The sequence below is a fragment of the Arvicanthis niloticus genome, chromosome 15 (genome assembly GCF_011762505.2).
Source record: "Arvicanthis niloticus isolate mArvNil1 chromosome 15, mArvNil1.pat.X, whole genome shotgun sequence".
Taxonomy (NCBI): Eukaryota; Metazoa; Chordata; class Mammalia; order Rodentia; family Muridae; genus Arvicanthis; species Arvicanthis niloticus.
The window spans coordinates 24,180,359-24,202,636 of NC_047672.1; the positions used below are offsets into that span (position 1 = coordinate 24,180,359).

General features: G+C 45.6%; 1 protein-coding gene across 4 annotated transcripts in view; it reads left to right on the plus strand.

Annotated features, from left to right (window-relative positions):
- The window catches only part of Slc37a3 (solute carrier family 37 member 3), a 42,976-nt gene that overhangs the window by 17,364 nt on the left and 3,334 nt on the right, over positions 1-22,278 (plus strand). For 2 of the 4 annotated variants that reach the window (XM_034519320.2, XM_034519321.2), the window contains 10 exons: positions 126-218; positions 2,173-2,256; positions 4,588-4,733; positions 7,237-7,333; positions 9,869-9,953; positions 10,743-10,921; positions 12,873-13,014; positions 14,268-14,369; positions 14,916-14,963; positions 16,568-16,719. In XM_034519320.2, coding sequence (XP_034375211.1) covers positions 126-218; positions 2,173-2,256; positions 4,588-4,733; positions 7,237-7,333; positions 9,869-9,953; positions 10,743-10,921; positions 12,873-13,014; positions 14,268-14,369; positions 14,916-14,963; positions 16,568-16,719 — 1,128 coding nt within the window. Of the gene's footprint in view, positions 1-125; positions 219-2,172; positions 2,257-4,587; positions 4,766-7,236; positions 7,334-9,868; positions 9,954-10,742; positions 10,922-12,872; positions 13,015-14,267; positions 14,370-14,915; positions 14,964-16,567; positions 16,720-22,278 lie in introns of all 4 variants that reach the window. The other 2 variants (XM_076913508.1, XM_076913507.1) reach the window with 1 other exon arrangement.

Sequence of the window (22,278 nt, forward strand, 5' to 3'; positions counted from 1 at the left end):
CCTTACCAGAGATCACTGCCTTGCCCTTCACCACAGGGGTGAGGCAGTCTTGGTGGTGGCTTCAGTTGTCTGAAGGGTGTGAAGCACTAAGGTGCAGCAGAGTGACTTGTCCTGTGTTTCTGCAGATCTGGAGCAGCAACCACCTGTTTCCCAGCACAGAGGAAGCCACTCTTTTTCTTGGGACACTAGATACTGTTTTTTTGTTCTCCTATGCTGTGGTAAGTTTTAATATTATAAAGTTTATTTGTTTTTTAAATAACTGCTTAATTTTTTATTTATTCAAGTTATATTAGTTTATATATAATTTTAATGTATAATTTATAAGTTTATAAAATTATGTTATTTTGTTTTAAAAATAACTATTATATGAAATATTAAAATCAATATTTTAAATATTATTAAAATTTATTAAAATTTAAAAGTTTAAAGATTTTTATTATATAAATTTAATATATTAAAAATATATTTTACATATAGTTTATATATAATTATAAAATTTTGAATAGCTACTAAATTTTATATATAATTTATGTAATTATATTGTTTTAATTTTTAAGTAACTACTTTAGTTTTTTTAAAAATTTGTTTATTTGTTTTACATATGTGAGTACACTGTTGCTGTCTTCAGACACACCAAAAGAGGGCATTCCATTACAGAGCCATTGTGAGCCACCATGTGGTTGCTGGGAATTGAACTCAGGACCTCTGGAAGAACAGTCAGGGCTCTTAACTGCTGAGCCATTTTTCCAGAGCCCACTTTTTGTTGTTGTTGTTGTTTTGCTTTTTGTTTTTTGTTTTGTTGAGACAGGGTTTCTCTGTGTAGCCCTGACTGTCCTGGAACTCACTCTGTAGACCAGGCTGGCCTTGAACTCAGAAATCTGCCTGCCTCTGCCTCCCAAGTGCTGGGATTTAAGGCCTGTGCCACCACTACCTGGCATAAAATCTTTTTTAAAAAATTAATTTTTTTTTTCAAGACAAGGTCTGTGTAGCCCTGGCTGTCCTAGAGCTTGCTGTGTATATAGACCAGGCTTGCCTCAAACTCACAGAGATTCTCCTGCTTCTGCCTCCCAAGTCCTGGGATAAAAGGCATTCTCCACCATGCCTGTAAATTTTTATTTTATGTATATGGGCGTTTTGCCCGCATGTATGTCTGTGCACTGCTTGTGTGCCTGGCATCTGTATCAGATCCCTGGAATCTGACCTGCAGATAGTTTTGAGCCACCATGTGAGTTCTGAGAGTCAGACCCAGAAAGAGCAGCCATTGCTCCTGACTGCTGAGCCATCTTTCTAGCCCTAAATTGGTTGTTTCTGTGGATCTGTCTTTCTTCATGTGGGTACCAGGCATTCTGCTTTCTGGAGCAACATATAACCAGTAGATTTCATCATCTGAAAGAACGTTTCATTGCCCCCTTATTCACAAATGGCACAGGGCCTCTCATGGCATTTGTAGACCACTGAGCCTCCTTTAATGCCTGTGTGCTGTGCCTGCAGTGTGGAGGGACAAACATTTGTGGTATTTGTCATCTAAGGGTTTGTATCATTAAGACAGGCAGTGTAGTAGAAATAGTTGGTCCTATGGCAACCTAAGTTTGAAGTCGAGACAGTCATTTATTTTATACACTTGTGGTAGAAATGTAAGGCGTGTTGCCCTTAAGGTCTGCACCGATCTCAGTATTGCGTTCCTGCTCGGCACTGGGAAGACAGACAGAAGATAGGCCACTTATGCCTCTCATTGGTCATTCCTGTCCCAGCCTTCGCATCCTCTGCTTTATGATACCCTGAAACCCAAGGGGCACAGACAGCCAGAGTGCTGTCCTGAGCCTTGCAGGTCACCAGCAGACTGCGTACATGTGGCAGCACTTCTTAACTCCAAGTGCAAATGGTTCCGAGAATCCTGCAGGAAGACTGAGGGCCACTGATTAACCCAGCTCATGTAGATGGAACCTACTTGGGGGCTTGTTTTTGTTTCCGTTTTTCCTGCAGAAGGTTTGTAGTGTAATATTATTTGCTAAAGCACTGACATTCATAGGCAGTTAGTGTGGACATGCGAATAAGGGTTGATTTTTTTTTTTTTTTTCTTCAGTCACCTCTCTAGTTTGCCTCATGTGTAATGCGCTCCCAGCTTAGACTGTTACTGTTTTTACAGCCACCAAATGAAATGCTTTATTTTAGGGCCTCTTCATCAGTGGCATCATAGGGGATCGGCTGAATTTGCGATGGGTTCTGTCTTTTGGCATGTGCTCTTCTGCATTCGTGGTAAGTTGGAAGATTTTATAATGATTGTCGTTATTACTGGGCCGGCCAGGTGGCTTAAAGGAGTCGAGCTCAGCTGATGACCTGAGGTCAATCCTCCGATCCCACCGTGGGTAGAGAGACAGCCTTCACCTCCCTGCACCCTGCATGTGTCTACACCCCCTCACACTTGCATATCACAAACATAAACACACTAACAATAAATAAAATTAAAAAATAAACGGTTACTACTGTTTTGATCGGATGTTCTAGAATTTTAGGTCACCCTTCCCCACCTCCGTCTGGACTGGAGGAGAAGCTAGTCTTCATGTCATCCTCTTTCGTGTCTTCGGCTTAGGTGGATCTTTTGTTTGTTTGTTTTTTGAGACAGGGTCTCTCTGTATAGCTCTGGCTGTCCTGGAACTTCCTCTGTGGGACAGGTTGGCTTTGAACTCAGAGATCTCCTGTCTCTGCTTCCTGAGCACTGGGATTAAAGGTGTGGGTCACCACTGTCCAAATGTCCTTCCTTGATTCACATCGTCTGAATAAACAGCATGGTGCTGAGGCTGCCTGCCCATCACACTCGTTTGCCTGCTTTTGCTGTAGACTAACTACTTTCTGATGCCCTAACCTGGCCACTGTTTTCTACCCAGTGCTTTTATTCTCCTTTGTGCCTCAAATGGCCCTCATGCCGTGGCCAGGCGACACCCCCAGCTCTGCACATCTCTGAGTCAGTGAGAGAGTCCTGACTTCCTCCCCTGCTGGCAGGAACCGTTCTGGGCCTCTTTGGTACCTTTGCTGTCTTCTCCCTTCTCCTGTGCTTATGCATCAGTCTGCCTTTCCAGAGTAACACCATAGACCCTTGCGGGGCCAGCGTGGGCTTGCCTCGTCCTCCTGTTTTCCACCATAGACCCTTGCGGGGCCAGTGTGGGCTTGCCTTGTCCTGTTTTCTGACCCAGAATCTGCAGTTTCACCTTCCTCATTTACAAAGGGAGGCGCAGATCCCTCCTCCTGCTGCTGCAGTGAAGTGTGTGTGTGTGTGTGTGTGTGTGTGTGTGTGCGCGCGTGCTCGTGTGCGCACATAGGCGCGCGCGCATGCTTGCATGCGTGTCTGTCTGTCTATTTGTCTGTCTGTCTGTCTGTCCGTCTGTCCGAGGGCTGTTTGGAAGAGCGCCTGACACATAGTTAGGTGCTGTGCAAGGCAGGATCCATATCAGAGTCATCGTCATTGCTCACTGCCAGTTAGTAAGGATTTCTTATTGATTGAATCAACTCCTAGACTTTAGTTAGGTTCTGATTTATTATAGTTTTTCAGTGTCTGACATTTATATCACAGGAAAATTTTTTTCTTAAAGTTTTAGAAATCAAAGTAGTTTATTCATAAGCTGATGACCTGTACTTATACATGCTTTTCTAATATTGAAAAACATCACAGTGTATACGTAAACCCTTTAAGTATGTAGTGTTTCCCCAAACAAGCATAGCTGAGTGACTGCCTCTCCCTCCTCTCTCAGTGGCCGGCAACCACTGGCCATTTTTCTGTTGTACTTTTGCTTATTCCAGAATTTACAACTGAGATCTGATAATGTTTTACTCAACCATACCAAGACCTCTCAAAATAGGCTTCGACTGTGAATCAAAGTCTCTTTGAACAAAATGCCTGGAAAAAAATAAGCCGATGGTAGAAACTGATGAATAATTCAGTAGATGACAGACAGGATTCACTTACGGGAGTGAACTTAGTAGCTGCCATAGCAACAGCTGGGCTCACCTGGGATTGCCCTGATGCCCAGTGCCTAGCTCTGTCCTGTCCGAACATGCACACGCGGGTCTGTGTGGTGCTTCAACCCTCTGGAGATTGCCATTCCCAGAGGGGATGAGGGAGCAGATGGAAGAAGATGGAAAATGAGGACTCCACTTCTAGAGTGGAAGATGCAAGTTGAAGAATGGGAGTGTGTGTGTGTGTGTGTGTGTGTGTGTGTGTGTGAGAACATGTGCCTGCATGTGTGTATGCAGGTATGAACATACAGAAGCCAAAGGGGTACATTGTGGGCCCTGATCTATCTCTCGCCAACCTATTCTCTGGAGGCAGGGTCTCTCCCCGAACCTGGTGCTTGGCTGGCATCCCTCAAGCCTCAGCAGTCTTTCTGTTTGCATCCCACACAGCTCTGAGGTTACAAGGGTAAACACTCGAGTTTTTACATGGGTGCAGAGATTTGCACTTGGGTCTTCATACTACTGAGTCTTCTCCCTATTCCACGAATGTACTTTTTGTGTATCCTGGAAAGCAGTTGGGTGTATTGAAACTGTCAGTGTGGATGTCACATGTCCCTTTTCTCTTTGCTTCTCTCAAAGGTGTTTGTCTTTGGTACTCTTACGGAATGGCTGCACTTCTACAACAAGTGGTTCTACTGCGGCCTGTGGATTGTGAACGGCCTGCTGCAGTCCACTGGCTGGCCCTGTGTGGTTGCTGTGATGGGCAACTGGTTTGGGAAAGCTGGGTATGCTGTTTCCTTCATCTGACTGCATTAAGGTTGGGTCACTGAGTCTGGTCACATCCTGTTAACTTGGTGCTTCAGAGCGTGCCTTATCATTTCTCCAAGCAGTTCCAGGATACAAGACCCATGGCAGAGTGAATTGTGGACTTCAGTGATGGTCTATAGACACCCAGAGAGGCACATTCTTAGGCTGTGTGTCCCAGGTCATCCTTCTTAAGCTCTTCTCCTTTAGGGATTGTAATAGTCCCACCCATGTGGCATCCAGTATGGGTGTTCTTTTGAGTGTAGTCTTCTTTGCCATATTTGAGACTCTGTGGTTACCTTATCATTGCATCAACAGTAAGGAAACTTGGCCCAAAAGTTTCTCATGAAAGCTGGGGGCATAGCCCAGTAGTTGAACACTTATGTCACATGTAGAAGATACTGCTAGCACACAGGAAGTAAGTTACCCGTGTTCCTAAGGACATGCTAAGGTCACAAGCAAGAGCTCTAATTCAGATGTTGCCACCTTTGGGGCTTAGACTGAGCATCGTCCTATGCCTCAGCCTCCGGGTTAGACTATGTTGGACTTGCCATGTGTGGTGTGGGCTGCCGGATAAAGGAAAGTACCTGCTGATGGATCTTCCAAGCCAGCCTGGAAGAAGGCATGCCGAGTCTGAGTCATAGGATGGAGAGTAACTTGAGTGAGCTAGACTTGCCCTGTGGCTTACCATCGTTGGTGATGCTTCTGTTCCAGAAGCAGCGTTGACTCGGAGCTTAGTCATTTTGCCTGGGTCAGTGTGTATATGTCGTCGGGGCATGCTTCTCTCCCATCTGTCTTTGCATGTTTGCTCTCATACGTGGGAAGCAGAGTCCTCAGCAGACATTCCCCTTCCACTGTGGTGTTCAGCGTGCACTGCAGATGCTTCGCAGCCTCCATCTTCCCCAGTTTCATAACTGTAGTTCCCTTGGTCATGAGCAGTCTGTAATGCTGTGAACGTTCACCTGGAAACTGCCTTGTGGAAGGATAAGTACCATTCAAGAGTGGTCTGATTATATTGTAGCAGGCTAGTACGGCTGCACTCACTGTAAAGGCATTTCTTTTTGTTGTTGTTGTTTGTTTTTTAATGGCAGAATTGGAGATTACACAGGTCTTCATACATACTAGGCAAGTGCTCTACCACAGAATTTTATCCCCCAGCCCTTTAAAATATTTTTTCTTTTTTTTTTTCTTTTTCTCTTGAGGCAGTGTCTCACTATGTTGCCCTGACTAATGTAGACCAAGCAGGCTTCGCACTCAAAGAATTTTACCTGCTCTGCCTCTCAAGTGTGTGCTCCCAACCCAGCTTCAAATTTCTGGTCTCTCTATGTAGCCCTGGCTGTCCTAGAACATGTAAAACTGGTGGCGTCAAACCCCCAGAGATCGGCTTGCCACTGCATCCCGAGTGCTAGGATTCCAAGCGTGTACCACCACGCTGGGCAAGGAAGGTGGTGCTTTGGGAGCCACCATGTGTAATGTTACGGATAGAAGGAAGCTAGCTGGGATTGCAGGGGTTTGGGCTGTGTGATGAACACTGACGCTCAAGTTGTAACCCATGTTGGAGGTCTTTCAAGAATGTCATGCTAGAGGAAGTGATGAGATAAAACTGGGAGAGGCTTTGTGTGCCTTGACATTGTAGGTGTGTCCAGTGTGGGTGTGGAAGAGCCTCTGAGGGACCTTCCCTCTCCAGGGTACACTGCCAACAGAGGATTAGTCCATGGGAATCAGAGGCAGCCTTTGGGGTGGGGTCTTACTGTAGAGCCCAGATTGGTCTTGTACTTGTGACTTGAACTTGTGCTCCTTCTGCCCGGGCTCTGAAGTGCCACCAATTGGTGTTAAGGAAACAGCTGTAGTGAGAGAAGTCAGGAGATTATTGACTTTAGACTTGGACCTCTTGGGAAACTGAACACAAAGTAATCACAAAGTCCATTGAGACCAAGGGCCGGAAATCACAGGTTTCCCAGGCCAGGTTCTTCTCAGTGGGCAGCTATGTCCTGGCTTGCTGACTTGCCTCCTCCATGACCCCTTGATGGGTTTTAGTATTTTTACGGTGCTGGAGCTTTTCATCTTTCGTTTTTTGTTTTTGTTGACATGGGGTCTTGCAATGTAGTGTGAGTGTCATAATCCTGCCCTAGCCTTTTAAGTACGGGGATTCGAGGCATAAGCCACCATACCCGGCTTCTGTTCCCTACTTCTTTGACTTTGACCTGCCCTACAAGGACCTCAGGTCTTCACTACTGTAGTGCACGTGCTCTACCTCTGAGCTCAGTGTCCAGCCTCTAAATGTAAATGTAATATCACTACATCTCAGAAGAATCTGGGTTTAGCATTCTGGTGTATTTTTCAAAAATTTAAATGGAATGTTGATTTTTGTTGTTGTTTAGTAATGCACAGCTTTACTGTTTCAGCCATTTTTTTTTTTCCAGTTTGACCTGTGTATAGAATCCCTCTGACATATTGTCTTTGGTTTTCCACTGTTCTCCTTAGCCGAGGAGTTGTCTTCGGTCTTTGGAGTGCCTGTGCTTCAGTGGGCAACATTTTGGGAGCGTGCCTGGCTTCATCGGTCCTCCAGTATGGTTATGAGGTGGGTATTTCTTTCACAGCTTGTGTGTACACTCGTTCTTGATAGTTCTCTAACCAAGAGCTCCTCACCCTCTTCCCCCCACCTCTCCGATGCTAGGATTACAGGCATGCACTATAGGCCTGGCAAGAAGGCTTTGTGTTTGGGGGGCCACAATGTGTAATGTTACTGATAGAAGGAAGCTAGCTTGGTTTGCAGGGGCTTGGGCTGTGTGATGAACACCAGTACTCGAGTACTTGATTTATAGCCCAGCATGCAAGAAGGGAAAGGGTGTAGAGCCGTGGGTGCTGAGCAAGATATGTGGGCAGCCCGGCTCCCAATGTCCATTGTGGGTGTGGAAGAGCCTCCGAAGGGACCTTCAGTCTCCAGATACACTGTCAACTAAAGTCCGTGCCAGTGGGAGGTAGCCTTTGGGATGGGGCTTGAGCAATCTGATGTGCATTTGGCAGAGGCTGAGTGGGGTGGGGTAGTGGATTCCCAGCTGGCTGGAGTTTCAGTGAGCCTGTGCTTGTAGAAAGAGGGATAAAGACAGATCATTCTCTAACTTTCGAGCCTTTAGGAGTAGCATCATGAGATGTTGTCAGTCGTCTGGATTGTTTTAACTGCTTTGTATTCCTGAGTTATCAAATGGCCAAGAATGCCCTAGGCATCTACACCTAGGAGTTAGAGGGCTGCTAGAAGGGCTGCTCTCCTAGGAAACAGGCCCTAGAGCCAACAGAAGGAGAAGATACCTGCTGTATCATAGTGCTGAGTGTCTGGAGAGCTGAGCTGTCCCTGTTCTGCCTTCCAATGTTTCTATGTGTAAATGAAAAAAGGAAGTATGCGAATTATCTGAAATTCATGGAAGGCACATTTTGAATTTAGGTTTTTTTTTTTAACCAGTAAACTATTTTTTATAGAAAAATAAGTAAGTAAGTAAGGAAGTAACAGAAAGCTTCTACTGAGTATTTACTAGCGTAATAAGGTTCAGGTTGGTGGCCTGACGTGTCCTTGAGGCTGTGAGGCAATGATATGGCAATTGCTGGTAGTGCCTCAAGTTATAGCTGCTCTGACCAACCTGTTCCACCTCCAGGAAGCATTGCACCAGTGAACATGCTTACACATGCACAAACAAATGCTATCTACAGTTAACTCAACATACTGTGTAAAGCCAAAGGTTGACATTAAATGTCAGCTGATGGGGAAGTATTTAAACTCTACTGCTCCCACTGGAACATGCCATATAGCTGTGACATAGAATCAGAAGCTCAGAACTGAAAGAGATCAAGACATGGGGAAGATCTCACAGACAGCAAGCGGGCCAAGCAGTGTGCCTTGAGATGCCATTTGGAGAAAGGAAGAATGAAAGTGGTCGTTTTAGCTTGTATGGTCCCTAACAGTCCATGGAGAACAATAAAATACAGCAGCGTTTACATGTTTGGGCAATTGAGAGTTGGGTGTGTTGGGAAGGGACTAGGGGAAAGGATTTACTCCTCCTTTTAATGCTCACTTTCTTAAGTAGGATGCCCGATCAGAAGCCTCAATAGTTAGGTCAGTTGCTCTTTCAGAGAGTAGCTATTGTGGTCCAGCAGAGACCTGCCTTCCATCACAGTCACCTTTTCTCTCACATCTGTCACACCTGGGTTGTACTAATAATTAGTGCAAGTGTGAATTTCACTCACCCCTGTGCTGCTCCTCAGTCTGGCTTCTGGAATAATGCTTTAATCTTGTCATTCACTTGTTTAAAAGTTCTACCTTATTGTCAATAAGCTGGCTGCACTGCCTGGCCATCGAGTCCTTCCTCCTGCCGTGGCAGTTTTCTTCCCTGTAGTCCTAGGTAGAAGCCTCACTTAAGGCGTGTGGAGAATGCTCTGTCTCATCCCCAACCTGCAGCACCTGTGCCTTGAAAGGTGGTTTTTCCACTGTTCCCTTGACACCACCTTGCTCCTTTAGCTGGTGCTTCCTTCGGAATCCTGCATGCTTCCTTCTTTTTAATAATTATTTGTGTATGTGTACACTGTCACTGTCTTCAGACACACCAGAAGAAGGCATTGGATCCCATTACAGATGGTTGTGAGCCACCATGTGGTTGCTGGGAATTGAATCCAGGACCTCTGTAAGGGCAGTCAGTGCTCTTAACCACTGAGCCACCTCTCCAGCCCCAATCTTGCATGTTTCTTACTAGGTTCTTCTTGTTTATTCAGCTGCATACCACCTTTTCACACTGTTTTGGGTATTGTTTGATCTCCTCGACTAGATTTAATGTCTTCAAAGGCAGATACTTTTTGTAGGAGTGTGGATAATGAAAAGAATGAGATTTGGGGGCTAATCCTGATTTTCTAATCCTAACAGTGCTGCTTAGTATCCAGGTGACCCTAGTGGTCGTCTGTGAGTCCCGCCATGTCCTTGGGAAAATGCAGGTGCTCAGCCTGGAAGCCCAGGGCACTGAGGTCCTCCCAGTCTCCCTGTCTCTCCTGTTCCCAGCCTCCCTACGTGTCTATAGCGATTCTAGCTGTGATGACCGCCTCTGTAAGAGCTACCTCTCCTCCTCTCCTCCAGTACGCCTTTCTGGTGACCGCGTCTGTGCAGTTTGCTGGTGGGATCGTCATCTTCTTTGGACTTCTAGTGTCACCAGAAGAAATTGGTGAGGAGAAGTCATCTCTTCCATCCGAAATATCTTACTGGTACTAGCCAGGAAGTCTAAGGACAGGAAATGACATTTTCCAAGGAAAGCTGTACTCTCCTCTTGGGAAATTAGAGGAGCAGTTTTGCCCTGTCCATCCTGTTCATTACAGCGGCATCTTATACCACATCTTATGCAGGGAGTTGAGGGGAGTGCAGCTTACCGTCTCTTGAGTGCAGGAAGAACTGAACATTTGCAGACGATTTATGTGGCAGAGATACTGCCTAAGAATGTAACATCTTGGGCTGGAGAGATGGCTCAGCAGTTAAGAGCACTGACTGCTCTTCCAGAGGTCTTGAGTTCAATTCCCAGCAACCACATGGTGGCTCACAACCATCTGTAATGGGGTCTGATGCCCTCTTCTGGAGTGTCTGAAAACAGCGACAGGGTACTCATATAAATAAAAATAAATCAATCAAAAATTATTTAAAAAAAAAAAAAGTAACATCTTGAAACTGGATTCTTTTCCTTTATAAAAGTGATTCAGTTTGATATTTTCTAATAGTTAAATATGGGGTGTACAGGTGAAGCCACAGAAGTAGAGAAGCATGTAGTTCTGCTTGAGTGAACAGGCTTGGTAGCCTCAATAGTTGTCTATAGTTGGCCTTGTTCTCCGAAACTTAGTTGGCACTTCTACAAGATGAAAATAAAAACAGTATCAACCTTGTAAGTGGTGACACATGCAAAGCCTAGGAAGGCCAGGCACACAGGCCCGTGCTCTGCAAACAGCTGCTGTTACCACTATCATAGGTCTCCCAAGTGTCGGGGCAGAGGAGAGCTCAGAAGAAGATTCCCAGAGGCCACTCATTAATGGTGCCGAAAATGAAGATGACTACGAGCCTAATTATTCAATCCAGGAGGACAGGGCTGTCATCCAAGTGAAGGCAATAAGCTTCCATCAGGCCTGCTGCCTTCCTGGAGTCATACCGGTAAGGACTCCCTTGTCTCCTTCCATAGCTGGCCAGGCTTCCTGCCTTCAGTAGTGCTCCGCTGGGTGGGGAGCATGCTGCCTTCCGTTTTACTGATAACCTGAGATGATTGCGTAGCATCTGTCAGCTTCCCTGGTAGCCATGAAAAGTGGAGACTGGGTATTTTCAGTTTTGGGAGGACTGAAAAATCTCAGCCTTGGTCACTTAACCCTGTCATATATAGAACCTTCAGACAACATGGGTCGGGTGGGTGTGTCCACATGTGACTTGTGAACAGGCTGATCCTGAGCCATCATGCAACTATGAAGGCAAAATTAACAAGATTTTAAATATGTATTTTGAATCTGTCACATTTACCTGGACCAAGAGGGGTTTCGAATGGTTCATTATCTGCCTTATTTGTGAATTCTGGTCATTCTGGGGAATTGGGAGTTGCCCAGTACTAGGACAGAGTACACAAGAATTTCTTGGTAATGCATCCCAGCATTTCCACAACCTTTGCAGTCAGGATCAACTTCATCTGAGCTGAACTCATCCTGCTGCTGCAGTCTGTCTTGATGTTTTGGGTGCCCTAGCACTGGAGTGGAAGTTACGAGGCCTAGGTTGTGTTTGCAGCTTGCCCAGTAACTTTCTGTGAGACCTGGATAAGTCACCCAACCCGTCCCTGTGCCTCAGTGCTGCAGATGGAGATGACACCCATCTTGTCTGGCTCATCGTGTAGTTGACAAGCGTCTGTTTTCATGATGCAAGTGTGTAGGCCATCCTGCTCTGTCCCTCCCAGCCACCTTCTGCCCTCTGCCTCTCTGCTGAGAAACTAACCCTTCTAACAGGTAGTCAAGTGGAACGGCCCTCTACTTCTTGAATTCTAGGACAGTGACTAGCGGAAGGGAAACTCAGCTTCTTTTGGGCCCTTTTAGGCCTGTCCTTCTTAAGATAGTGTCTTTTGGTTGTTAAAATATTTTACCGGCAGTCATTTTGGTTGACACAGAACTTCGGTTTGTTGTGGCTAAACAAGAAACTCATTTGCTGGCTCCTTTGTGCTCCTAAGCCATTGTTCTCTGGCAAAGCCGGGTGGAGAGGAAGTCTAGTTAAGCCTTTGTCTTTGTAGCAAGCGTCTGGGCAGAGAGCTGTGGTGGTTGGGATTTGGCTCTCTACGGGGTGTCTGCTACCCTGCCTGCCAGGGGAGCTCTTTTAAAACAAGTGGCACCTGGGAAATCACTGGCACTGGGGGGGAGGGGGCAGGAGTACTAGCCAGACACCCTTTGAAGTCCGCCCTCTTCCTCTGCCTTCCCTTTGATGCTAATAGTCCGGGTTTCCTGGTAATAATGTGTGTGTTGAATACAGGAGTCTCAGCCATCACCCACTTAAGGCAGCTCTCTCTCAGAAGAGAGCCAGTGGCCAGTGAAGACCGTAGCTCTTCCTTTTGAGCCCACCAGAAAGGCTCTTTTCTGTGGGATGTAGGGCTTTTGGAAGCTCTAATGCGAAAGTGGTCCTCAGGTGGATGTCTTTCTGTCTATGACAGAGTCACTTACTCTCTGTAGTTTGCAGAATTAACTCTGTGGGAAGAGAACCAAGAAGGTCTGGCTGCTGGCAGTATGAGCTGAGGTTTGCTAGGCCAGTTTGCCTGTGGCTGCTGCTGGTCGTTGGTAGCATGCATACTAGGGACCTTTTATCTAAATAAAGACACTTGGGTACAGTATGCACTGCTTCTGGGTTTCAAATACTGCCTTGCTTTTACCAGAGAAATGATAGAAGAAGAAACTGGGGGTAGTTAAGAAAAAGGTGTGCATAGTTTAGGTTTTTTTTTTTTTTTTTTTTTTTTTTTTTTTTTTTTTTTGGGGGGGGGGGGACCAGTAAAGTAGAAGAGAAGAGGGAGGGCTTCTGGGTAAAGGCAGGGAAGACGTCATGCTGTGCTGTAAGGTGCTTGTTGATAGTTGTGTTTTTCTTGCAGTACTCACTGGCTTACGCCTGCCTGAAACTAGTGAATTACTCCTTTTTCTTCTGGTTGCCCTTTTATCTGAGTAACAACTTCGGGTGGAAGGAAGCCGAAGCTGACAAGTTATCCATTTGGTACGATGTTGGAGGCATCATAGGTACGCACGTGTGCATCTCCTTCTGCATAGTTACTCGCCTGCTATCTCTCACAGTTAGGAAATCTCGCCTCATTTGACATTTTATTGCTTGCTCCACAGCCGTCTTTCCCAACCTGTCCTACCAGTAAACATGCAAACTTGTGTGAGAACAAAAAGCCCATAGGGGGGAAGACCAGCCTGGGACAGGCTGTGATTTATAGGGGCTGTCTTCTCTCAGTCTGCGGTTGATGGATCAGGTCTTTTGTCCTGGGAACACTTGGGAATCTCTTTAAATGCAGCGCCTTTGTGTGCTTTCAGAGATGGCTTGGCTTTGAAGCTGATTCTGTGAGAGATTCAAGATGGAGTAGGAATGTGTTCATTTTGGCTTCCTCCCACTGTCCCACTATCTTCAGCCAAGGAAACAAACATAGCACTTTAGTTTGTAGATTGCCAGGTACCAGAGGAAGGAAAAACAGAAAGGATTTTCCTTTCCTTTCTTGTGTGTGTTTGCAATTGCCTTGCAGTACACAACGGGTTTATTTTATTCCCCAGGCTGAGGATTGAACCCTGGGCCAGCAAATGTCCTATAACTCTAGTTCTATGACAGATTTTCACAGTGGCTTTGTGTTATAGTCAGAACCTTTAAGCAAGAGCAGCAGATTTTACACTATGTCCCCTTTAACATCTGTCTGTGATGTTCACGCATAGAGTTACAGTGAAGCCAAGCTACCCTGAGCACATGAACTACACAGTAGGCCCGTAGGTGTCACACTGCTAGTACATTTGAACTTGGCTATTGGTAGTCTTAAGTCCAGAGCCAAACGTAATGTAGTCACCCTGAGACCTGATCATACTTCTGTATCCTCCACAATTAAAGGCATCTCAGTGCAGAGGGAGAGAAGTGGGTTTGGAGCCGAGCCTCACTAGGTCACACTAGTCAGCCTGTGCTGCTTTCAATTTTGTGATCTTTCCGCTCCAGCCTCCAGGGGGACTGCAAATGCAGGCTCACTTGATTCAATTCATCATGCTTTAAATTCAAATGAGGAAATCCAGGGAATCCGTTCATTCTTTATTTGGCAGGGAAAGTAGTAAATGTGAATATTAATGATTTTGTGGTTTTCTTTTTTCTTACTTTGTGGTGTCCTTTCTATGGGCAGTGACTGTGGTGGGGAGACTTGGGAGAGCCAGCTCTATCTTTGGCCCCTAGGGAGCTTGTCTCAGGCGGCTGAGCTCAGCCTCAGCCACTTTCTACTGACTGCTCTTTGTGGTTGAAGGTGGGACTCTGCAAGGCTTCATCTCCGATGTACTGCAGAAGAGAGCGCCTGTGCTGGCCCTCAGCCTGTTCCTGGCAGTTGGGTCCCTTGTTGGGTATAGTCGTGAGTATTCCTTTGCAATTAAAGTGATTCCTCATCTCTTGAAGATAGTCACTTGCCCAGAGTCACTGGTCAGCCACAGAGAGATCTGTGATTAGCTCTGAATGCCTGGGAACTGTCATCACGTGGTTTTATTTGTGTGGGGAGGAAACTGTCATCTGCCTTGCTTTGTGGACCTGTTTAAAAGCTTGCTTGGGAGTGTATTGCTTTGTTTGAGGGGCGGCTCCAGAGGGACAGCATTAGAGCCAATAAAACCATAAAAGGAGGCAAGGTTTCTAAAGCGGGAGGATTGTAATTAGTAGATCTTGGGGTTTGTGTGTGTGTTCTAAAGCCAGTAGAGTCTTTCTCTGGCTTTTAGACATCTCATTAGCTTGAGCAGTAGCCAGAGGCAGGCAGGACAAAAGCTAGAAGGGGCCCTGAGAGTCGTCTGTCTTTGTTGTCTCTGGAGGGATTGTGAAGTGGCCGGGATGTGGCTGCTGGCTGTGCACTGTCGATGGAGACACATGCAACTGCTTTTCAGGTCACTGTGGTGTGTGTCTTCTCTCACAGGCTCTCCAAACAATAAGTCCATCAATGCGCTTCTGATGACCATTACAGGTACAGTCGACCCTTCTGTTCAGAGAAAGCTGTGTCCCACAGATGGACTAACACTAACCCTTTGCTATGTAGACCTCGAGAAATAGGAAGATAAATGTCTCCTTTGCCAGCTTCCCCCTCTGCTCATGGGTGACTTCTTAACCCTCTGTGACAGAAGCTGTCCCTGTGGAGAGAGAACCTAAAAATTTGGATTGTTGCCCCAGGTCTGGCTTTGACTTCAGAAGGAGACTTAGGAAGAAGGCCTTACGTTGGAATCCCACCCACTAGCTCATGGAAGCACGGAATAGCTAGCTTTTTTTCTCTTGTGCCAAACTGGTTTTTTCTTGAGCACTAGATAAAATAGCAAGGTATAATTAGGAAATAATGTTATATTAAAAAAAGTAATTTTTTAAATGTTTTTTTTTTTTTTTTTTGGTTTTTCGAGACAGGGTTTCTCTGTGTAGTCCTGGCTGTCCTGGAACTCACTTTGTAGACCAGGCTGGCCTTGAACTCAGAAATCCGCCTGCCTCTGCCTCCCAAGTACTGGGATTAAAGGCGTGCGCCACCATCGCCCTGCTTAAATGTTTTTTATTGGATATTTTATTTACATTTCAGATGCCATCCCCTTTCCCCATTTCCCCTCCCTAGAAAACCCCTATCCCATGCCCCCTTTTCCTTTTTGCTTTTATACAATTTTTTTAAAATGTTAATCAAAGGCTTTATAATAAGTTTGGTATTGCTCAATCAGAAGTGTAGCCCAATACCCAACCTAGATATATCAACTATCTTTGGCTGGTAGAGACACGTGAACATCTGCCTCCATGACCCCTCCTCTTTCTCTCTCTTTCTCTCTCTCATCACCTAGCTTCTCCTCTCCTTCTTCTTCTCCTCTCCTTACTCCTTCTCTTCCTCTCGGTACTCCTCCTTCCCCCTTAGCTCCTCCTACATATCACCCTTCCTGTTAAAATAAAACTTTTCTCTCAAAATACAATTAGAGCATAATTATGCCTATTTGTATCAGTGAGGTACAAGATAGTCCTAATACCCAGTCTATCATTTTGTTGACTAACTAGAACCTCTGTCATCTCTCCTAACTAAAACACTTAGTTCTGAACCAAAAAAGTAATTTTTTAATTCAGCAAGATGTGTGGGTCTGATTCCAGTAACATGACTCCACTTACCAGAGCCAAGCTACGCCCACCCGAGGGGGTGGCCTTACAAGAGCAGTGGCAGATAAAATCCTGTTTGTCCCCTTTGAAAGAGCACTGTCTCATCCCTCTCTTTCCAGCATGTTGGTGTTTGGGAGACACAATTCTGCTGTAACCCTGACAAGCGGCTGCCATTTGTTGATAATGAGTACATGCCTACTGCATTGAAAAGGCTGACTGTTCTGTGATGTTCTTTCCCTTAGGTGCTGTAGACACACTAGAGTGTCATATCACTAGAGAAGGGATTGTAGAAGAGCAGATACAGTTAGTCTGAAAATACTATCCAGAAGCGCTTCCTTTAGTTTCCGTTTCTCCCCAACATGTTGGTTAAGACATTTGAGATATTTCATCTCTCTGATCAATGGCTAGAAGTATGAATCTTATTTTAACATGAACCTGTTCTCTTTATGGCTTCAGGGTTTTTTATTGGTGGACCGTCCAATATGGTTAGCTCCGCTATTTCTGCAGACTTGGGACGCCAAGAGCTGATCCAAGGAAGCAGCGAGGCTCTGGCGACTGTCACCGGGATCGTTGATGGAACCGGGAGTATTGGTGCTGCCGTGGGCCAGGTGAGAAGAGAGTGTACTTGCTGACTCCCACGGCAGGTGGCGCTCTTGTGCTGTGGACTGCTGTACAGAAAGCCCTAGGTTTTCAGCCTCTGAGAGGTGGGACCTAATATGGAAGGCATCCCACATGGCCATGTAGCTAACTCTGAGTATAGTCTGTTTTCTCCATGTCCAGACATTTATATCTGGTCCCAGAGGTTGGCTGTAGGTGTCCTGTAGCAAAATCATCTGGGATGCAGAACCCTGGAGGTCTGCAGACATGCTGAGTTGGAACCTGTGGTCCTATATATTCCCACTTGGATGCTGGAGAGCTAGCCCTACCAAGATAGTCCGGATGATTTAAGTTTGCTGGTTTGCTTGGTTAGTGGGGTGAATCCTGATAGCTAGTGCTGTGGTCAGTAAGGAAGCAAGCAGTTATCCACATGTTATCCAGTGTTGTGGATGTTTATCAGTGTCTGCTCACTGCAGAAGTGCAGGCTCCATGAGGGCAGCATTGGGCCTGGTGCCCTCTGTAGCCCTACCTCAGTGCTCCTGGCACACAGGAAGAACAAAAACATAAAAAAAAAAATATTTAACAAGGGTAGGAGAATTACCTATGCATGCTCTGGGGTTGAAATCAAGCAGGGCTACTGTCACCCGTTTGGAAGGCTTCACGTCTGAGGGAGGTGAGTGGTCATCTTGTTTTATACATTTATGTGTGTATATGTATGTGCATACCATGTGGCACACGTGTGGAAGTCAGGACAACTTGTCAGAATCTGTTCTCTCCTTCCTCCGTGTTTGTCCTGGGGCCTGAACTCAGGACATCAGGCTTGGTGACAAGGGCCTTTACCCTCGGCCATCTTTCCAGTCCCATCACACTGAGTATTTTTAAATTCTGTCTCCCTAATGCTTTGTAAGTTAATTAGGTGAATATATTGTAATTGACTTTCCAGACATTTTACTTTGAATTTTCTTTTTGAGGACAGTTTCTTATGTAGCCCAGGCTGACCTTGAATTCTGATCCACCTCTCACGTGCTGGGATTATAGGCCTGTGTTACCACACCACCTGCTAGAAGTTTTACTCCCACTTGTCTCACGGGTCAGTGTTTAGACCCCAACTGTAAGTGTGGGTCTCCATTGAGTCTGACTGACACAGTCAGGCAAGTGGGTCAGGACTAAATCATTCTCAGCTGTGTTTATTCCTTCTCTTGCGGGTTTTGTTTTGTTCTATTTCTCAGATGGCCCTGGCTGTCCTGGAACTCAGAGATTTGTAGACCAGGCTGACCTTGAACTCAGATCTACCTTTCTCTGCCGCCTGAGTGCTGGGATTAAAGGTGTGTGCCACCACGAGCAACCTCTTGGGGATTTCTGAATGATTTCTCATTGCCTATGGAATTGCCTTACAAACTCTGTGACTGAAGGTTAAGACTCCATCAGCCTTGCCCTTAGCCGTTCTCTGGACTCCTCCTTAAGTGTTGCCTCTGCCTCCTTGGTTGCCATAGCAGTTGCTGCCTGCTTCCTGGAGAACAGCCATTACACAGGATGGTCAACGCCAGCCTGGACCACAGTGTTCCAAACTGAGCACGCCTTTAGTCTCAGCACTCGGGAGGCAGAGGCAGGAGGATCTCTGAGTTCAAGGTTACAGATCGAGTTCCAGGATGGCCAGGGATACACAGAGAAACTCTGCCTCAATAAATAAATAAATACATACATATATACATACATAGCATGGTGGTGCATGCATGCCTATGATCTTTGTCCTCAGGAAGCAGCAGAATGGCTTTGATTTAAGGTCAGCCTGGGCTATGCAGTAACAACCAGGCCATCCAAGAAATAGCAGGATCCTGTCTCCAGAAAACTAAAATAAAAAGTGAGCTATTGGTATCTCCAGTGCTTAGTATGTTGTTTATTTTGTGTGTATATGTGTGGGTATAACTGTGCTGTGTCACACATGTGAAGGCCGGAGGACAATTTCTGAAAGTTCTTTGCTTCTAATATGTGGGTTCTGGCGATCAACCTCATGTTGTCAAGCTTGGTGGCAAGTGTCCTTATCCTCTGGGCTAGCTCGCCAGGCCTCTTAGTGCATTTGGACACACATTTCTGGATTAGATCAAATTACATTGTCTACTAAGGAGAAACGAGAACAAACGTCTGATGTTGTCCACATTGAAACGTAAACATTTATCCACTAAATGTAGAAACAGCACAGGCGTCCAGGAGCTGCTGAAAGCGTAAGCAGGGTGTGGCATATCCACACAGTGGAGGATTGTCCATCCGCTAGAAAGCAGTGAAGGCTTGAAAGAGGCTACAGCATAGATGAACCTCGAAAATAGACTATTGAAAGAAGCCAGTGACGGCAGACACAGTGTGCTTTCATTCATAGGAATGTCTAAACTTGGTAAATTTACAAGAAAAAAAAGACTGATCTGGTGGTTGTCAAGGGTGGAGTGGCTCGGGAGTGCCTGCTGGTGGGCTGGCAGCTTGTGGAGTTGGTCATAACATTGCTAAACGGCATTAATGATGGGTTGCATAGGTCCAGATCCACTAAGAAATGTTGTGCTCTGCCCTTGTAGTGGCCAAGTGCCTTTGTAGTGCCTTGTGCCATACAAACTGCACACTGACAGAATGTTTTTAAAAGGCCTGCTGAGACAGCTCAGTGGGAAAAGGTACTTGCCAACAATCCTGACCACCTGAGTTTGTTCCCTGACCATCATCACATTGTAGAATGAGAGAACTGAATTCTGCAGGTTGTCCTTTGACCTCCACATGTACAGTGGAGAGAGAGAGAGAGAGAGAAAGACAGAGAGAGAGAGAGAGAGAGAGAGAGAGAGAGAGAGCGCACATATACACACAATGAGTAAGAAAGCAGTAGTGTTAGCCCGATGGTGGTGACTTAGGCCTTTAACCCCAGCACTCAGGCTGATCCCTTGGGTTCCAGGACAGCCAGGCTGCACAGAGGAACCCTGTCTTGAAAAACAAACAAAAACCATCCATGTGGTTGTTCGAATGATAAATATTTTTTAAAGGTAGAGTTACAGCTCTCCTTTGGAAAGCTACTATGTTCCCGAAGCTGTAAAGGTGGTGAGAGTTTTGTGGGTAGGGCAGCTGGCTCTGCTGTCCAGGCTGACCTTGACCTCAGGCTGACCCTGACCTTCTGCCTCCACAGGCGCACTGCAGCACGCAGTTGGACTTACACTCTCCGTATCTGATAGGACCTAAACCAGGTCAATAAGTGCTTTTGCTTTCAGTTTTCCCAGCACGCATTTCACTAATGATGTAGTCAAAGGATGTGGCTTACCTCATCTGTGGTCAGGTGATCTTCAGGACTAATGTCAAGACTTTAGCAGGGGAAAGTCATCTCTCCAGCAGTATGTCATAGTGGTATGGAGGAACTAGATATCCCCGGGAGAAAGAATGTAACTGAATCCTTATTTTATACTCTACAACAGTTACCTCAAAGTGGATTGAAGATCTAAGTTTAAGAGCTAAAATTATTGCCTTTAATCCCAGCACTTGGGAGGCAGAGGCAGGCGAATTTCTGAGTTCGAGGCCAGCCTGGTCTACAAAGTGAGAGTTCCAGGACAGCCAGGGCTACACAGAGAAACCCTGTCTCGAAAAACCAAAAAAAAAAAAAAAAAAAAAAAAAAAAAAAAAAAAAAAAAAAAAAAGAGCTAAAATTATGAAATTCTTAGAAGAAAACATAGGGCCAATTTTGATTAAAAAAATAGGTATAAACGGCTAATATAAACGCATGTGAAGACTCTCGGTGGCCTTAGTAGAGGAATACAGATCAGCACCACACTGATATCTGACTTCATTGCTAGTGAGGATCTCTGTAATAAAAAAGCAGAACATAGGGACTGGAGAGATACTCAGTGGGCAAGAGGACAGGCTGCTCTTCCAGAGGACACAGGTTCATTCCCAGCACCCACATGATGGCTGGCAACTGGCTGTAACTCTAGTTCCAGAGGATCCAGGGCCCTTTTTTGGAACCAGGCACTCATGTGCTTCACATCTGTGTGTCCAGGCAAAATCAGAGCGAGCCTTATGTGCCGGTATGAACGTAAACAAAATGCTGGAGAAAATACGAGTATCCTCCCCACCCCAAAAAATTAAATGTGCAATTATTATGTGACCTAGCATAGTGCTCCTAGGTTTACCTCCCCTTCTCCCCAGCTGAAACCAAGGACTAATATTTGTATGCTGGTGTTTATTACAGTTTATTCATAGTAGATAAAAGGTGGAAATAGGCATTCAACAGATAAATGGATTTTAAAAAACGTGATATACGCTTTCAGTGGAATTCTATTCAGCCACGAGGAGCGAAATGCTAATGCATGTTTACTGTGTGATTGAACCTTGGAAACTTTCCCTCATGAATGATTAGTAAGCCAGACAGAAGAAAACAAAAAATATTTACATGAAGTAGGCACATTTACAGCTTCAGAATTAGAAGTTGCTAAGTCAGTGTAATCTCAGCACTTGGAAGACTGGGGCAAGAGGACTGCCACAAGTTCAAGGCTGTCCTAGACTATATAATGAGTTCAAGACCGGCCTAGGCTACAGTGAGACCCCAACTTAGGGAAGAAGAAAACAATGAGATAGAGCCTGCCAGTGGATAGGGTTGTGGGTGCTGTGGTTTACAGGGCTTTCATTATGTGTAAAAAGATTTGGGAAATAAACAGCTGTTGTGGGTGTAGGTCATTGTGAGTGCAGTTTCTGTTGCTGGCCTGTGAGTTTAAAAGTGGTTAAAATGGGGCAGAGCACTGGCTGGGCCATCAAGAGGACTGAATTAGGATCCTTGAGTCCCAGGCTTACTGTAACCCCAGCTCTGAGGGAAGCATAGATAAGAGGATTGCTGGGACCTGCTGGCTTCCAGCCGAGCTGAGAAAACATGGCTCCTCTGTCCAGGGGACTTGAGGTATTGGCAGTGGGAGGTGCCCCCTTCCAGCGTCACGCTGAGCACACACGCAGGCATTAAAAAAAATCATAAAATGGCAAACTTAGATGTTGAACAGCCCTGTCATAAAGGGGAGGTAAAGCTGGGTTAAATGCTCTTACCTTCTTCTCAGTAATTGAAAGTAAAGGGAAGGAGTTAGGTGGTGGAATGTTGGTAACATAGTAACCCTGTGTGGTTGAGAGTGAGGAGGGCATTTGAGGCCACTGTCGTTTGCATATCAACTTTCTGGCTGATCAGACCTGCCTAGTAAGACTGTGCCTCAGAAACACTTCAAAAAGACAGAAAAGTGAGCTGCTGGAGGAGACAGTTTGTTTCCAAAAGCATCAGCTCCAGGATGAAGAGTGAGCAGGCACGAGATGCTGAAAGCAGACCTCAGAGCACACAGGTTCCCCCACCGGTTTGTACATGGATGAACCAGTAATAATATGCAAATAGAGGCCAGGTGTTGCACCAACTCCTTAGTCATTACCAGCACCCAGACTTACTGATCGTGAGTTCAAGGCCAGCCTGGGCATGCTATAACCCTGTCTAGAGCTCTATAAATGACAAGTTGTTATTTGAATACCAGCTCCTGATTTTCCAAAGTAGTCCTGTCTAATCTCCTTTCAGGCTACCTTAT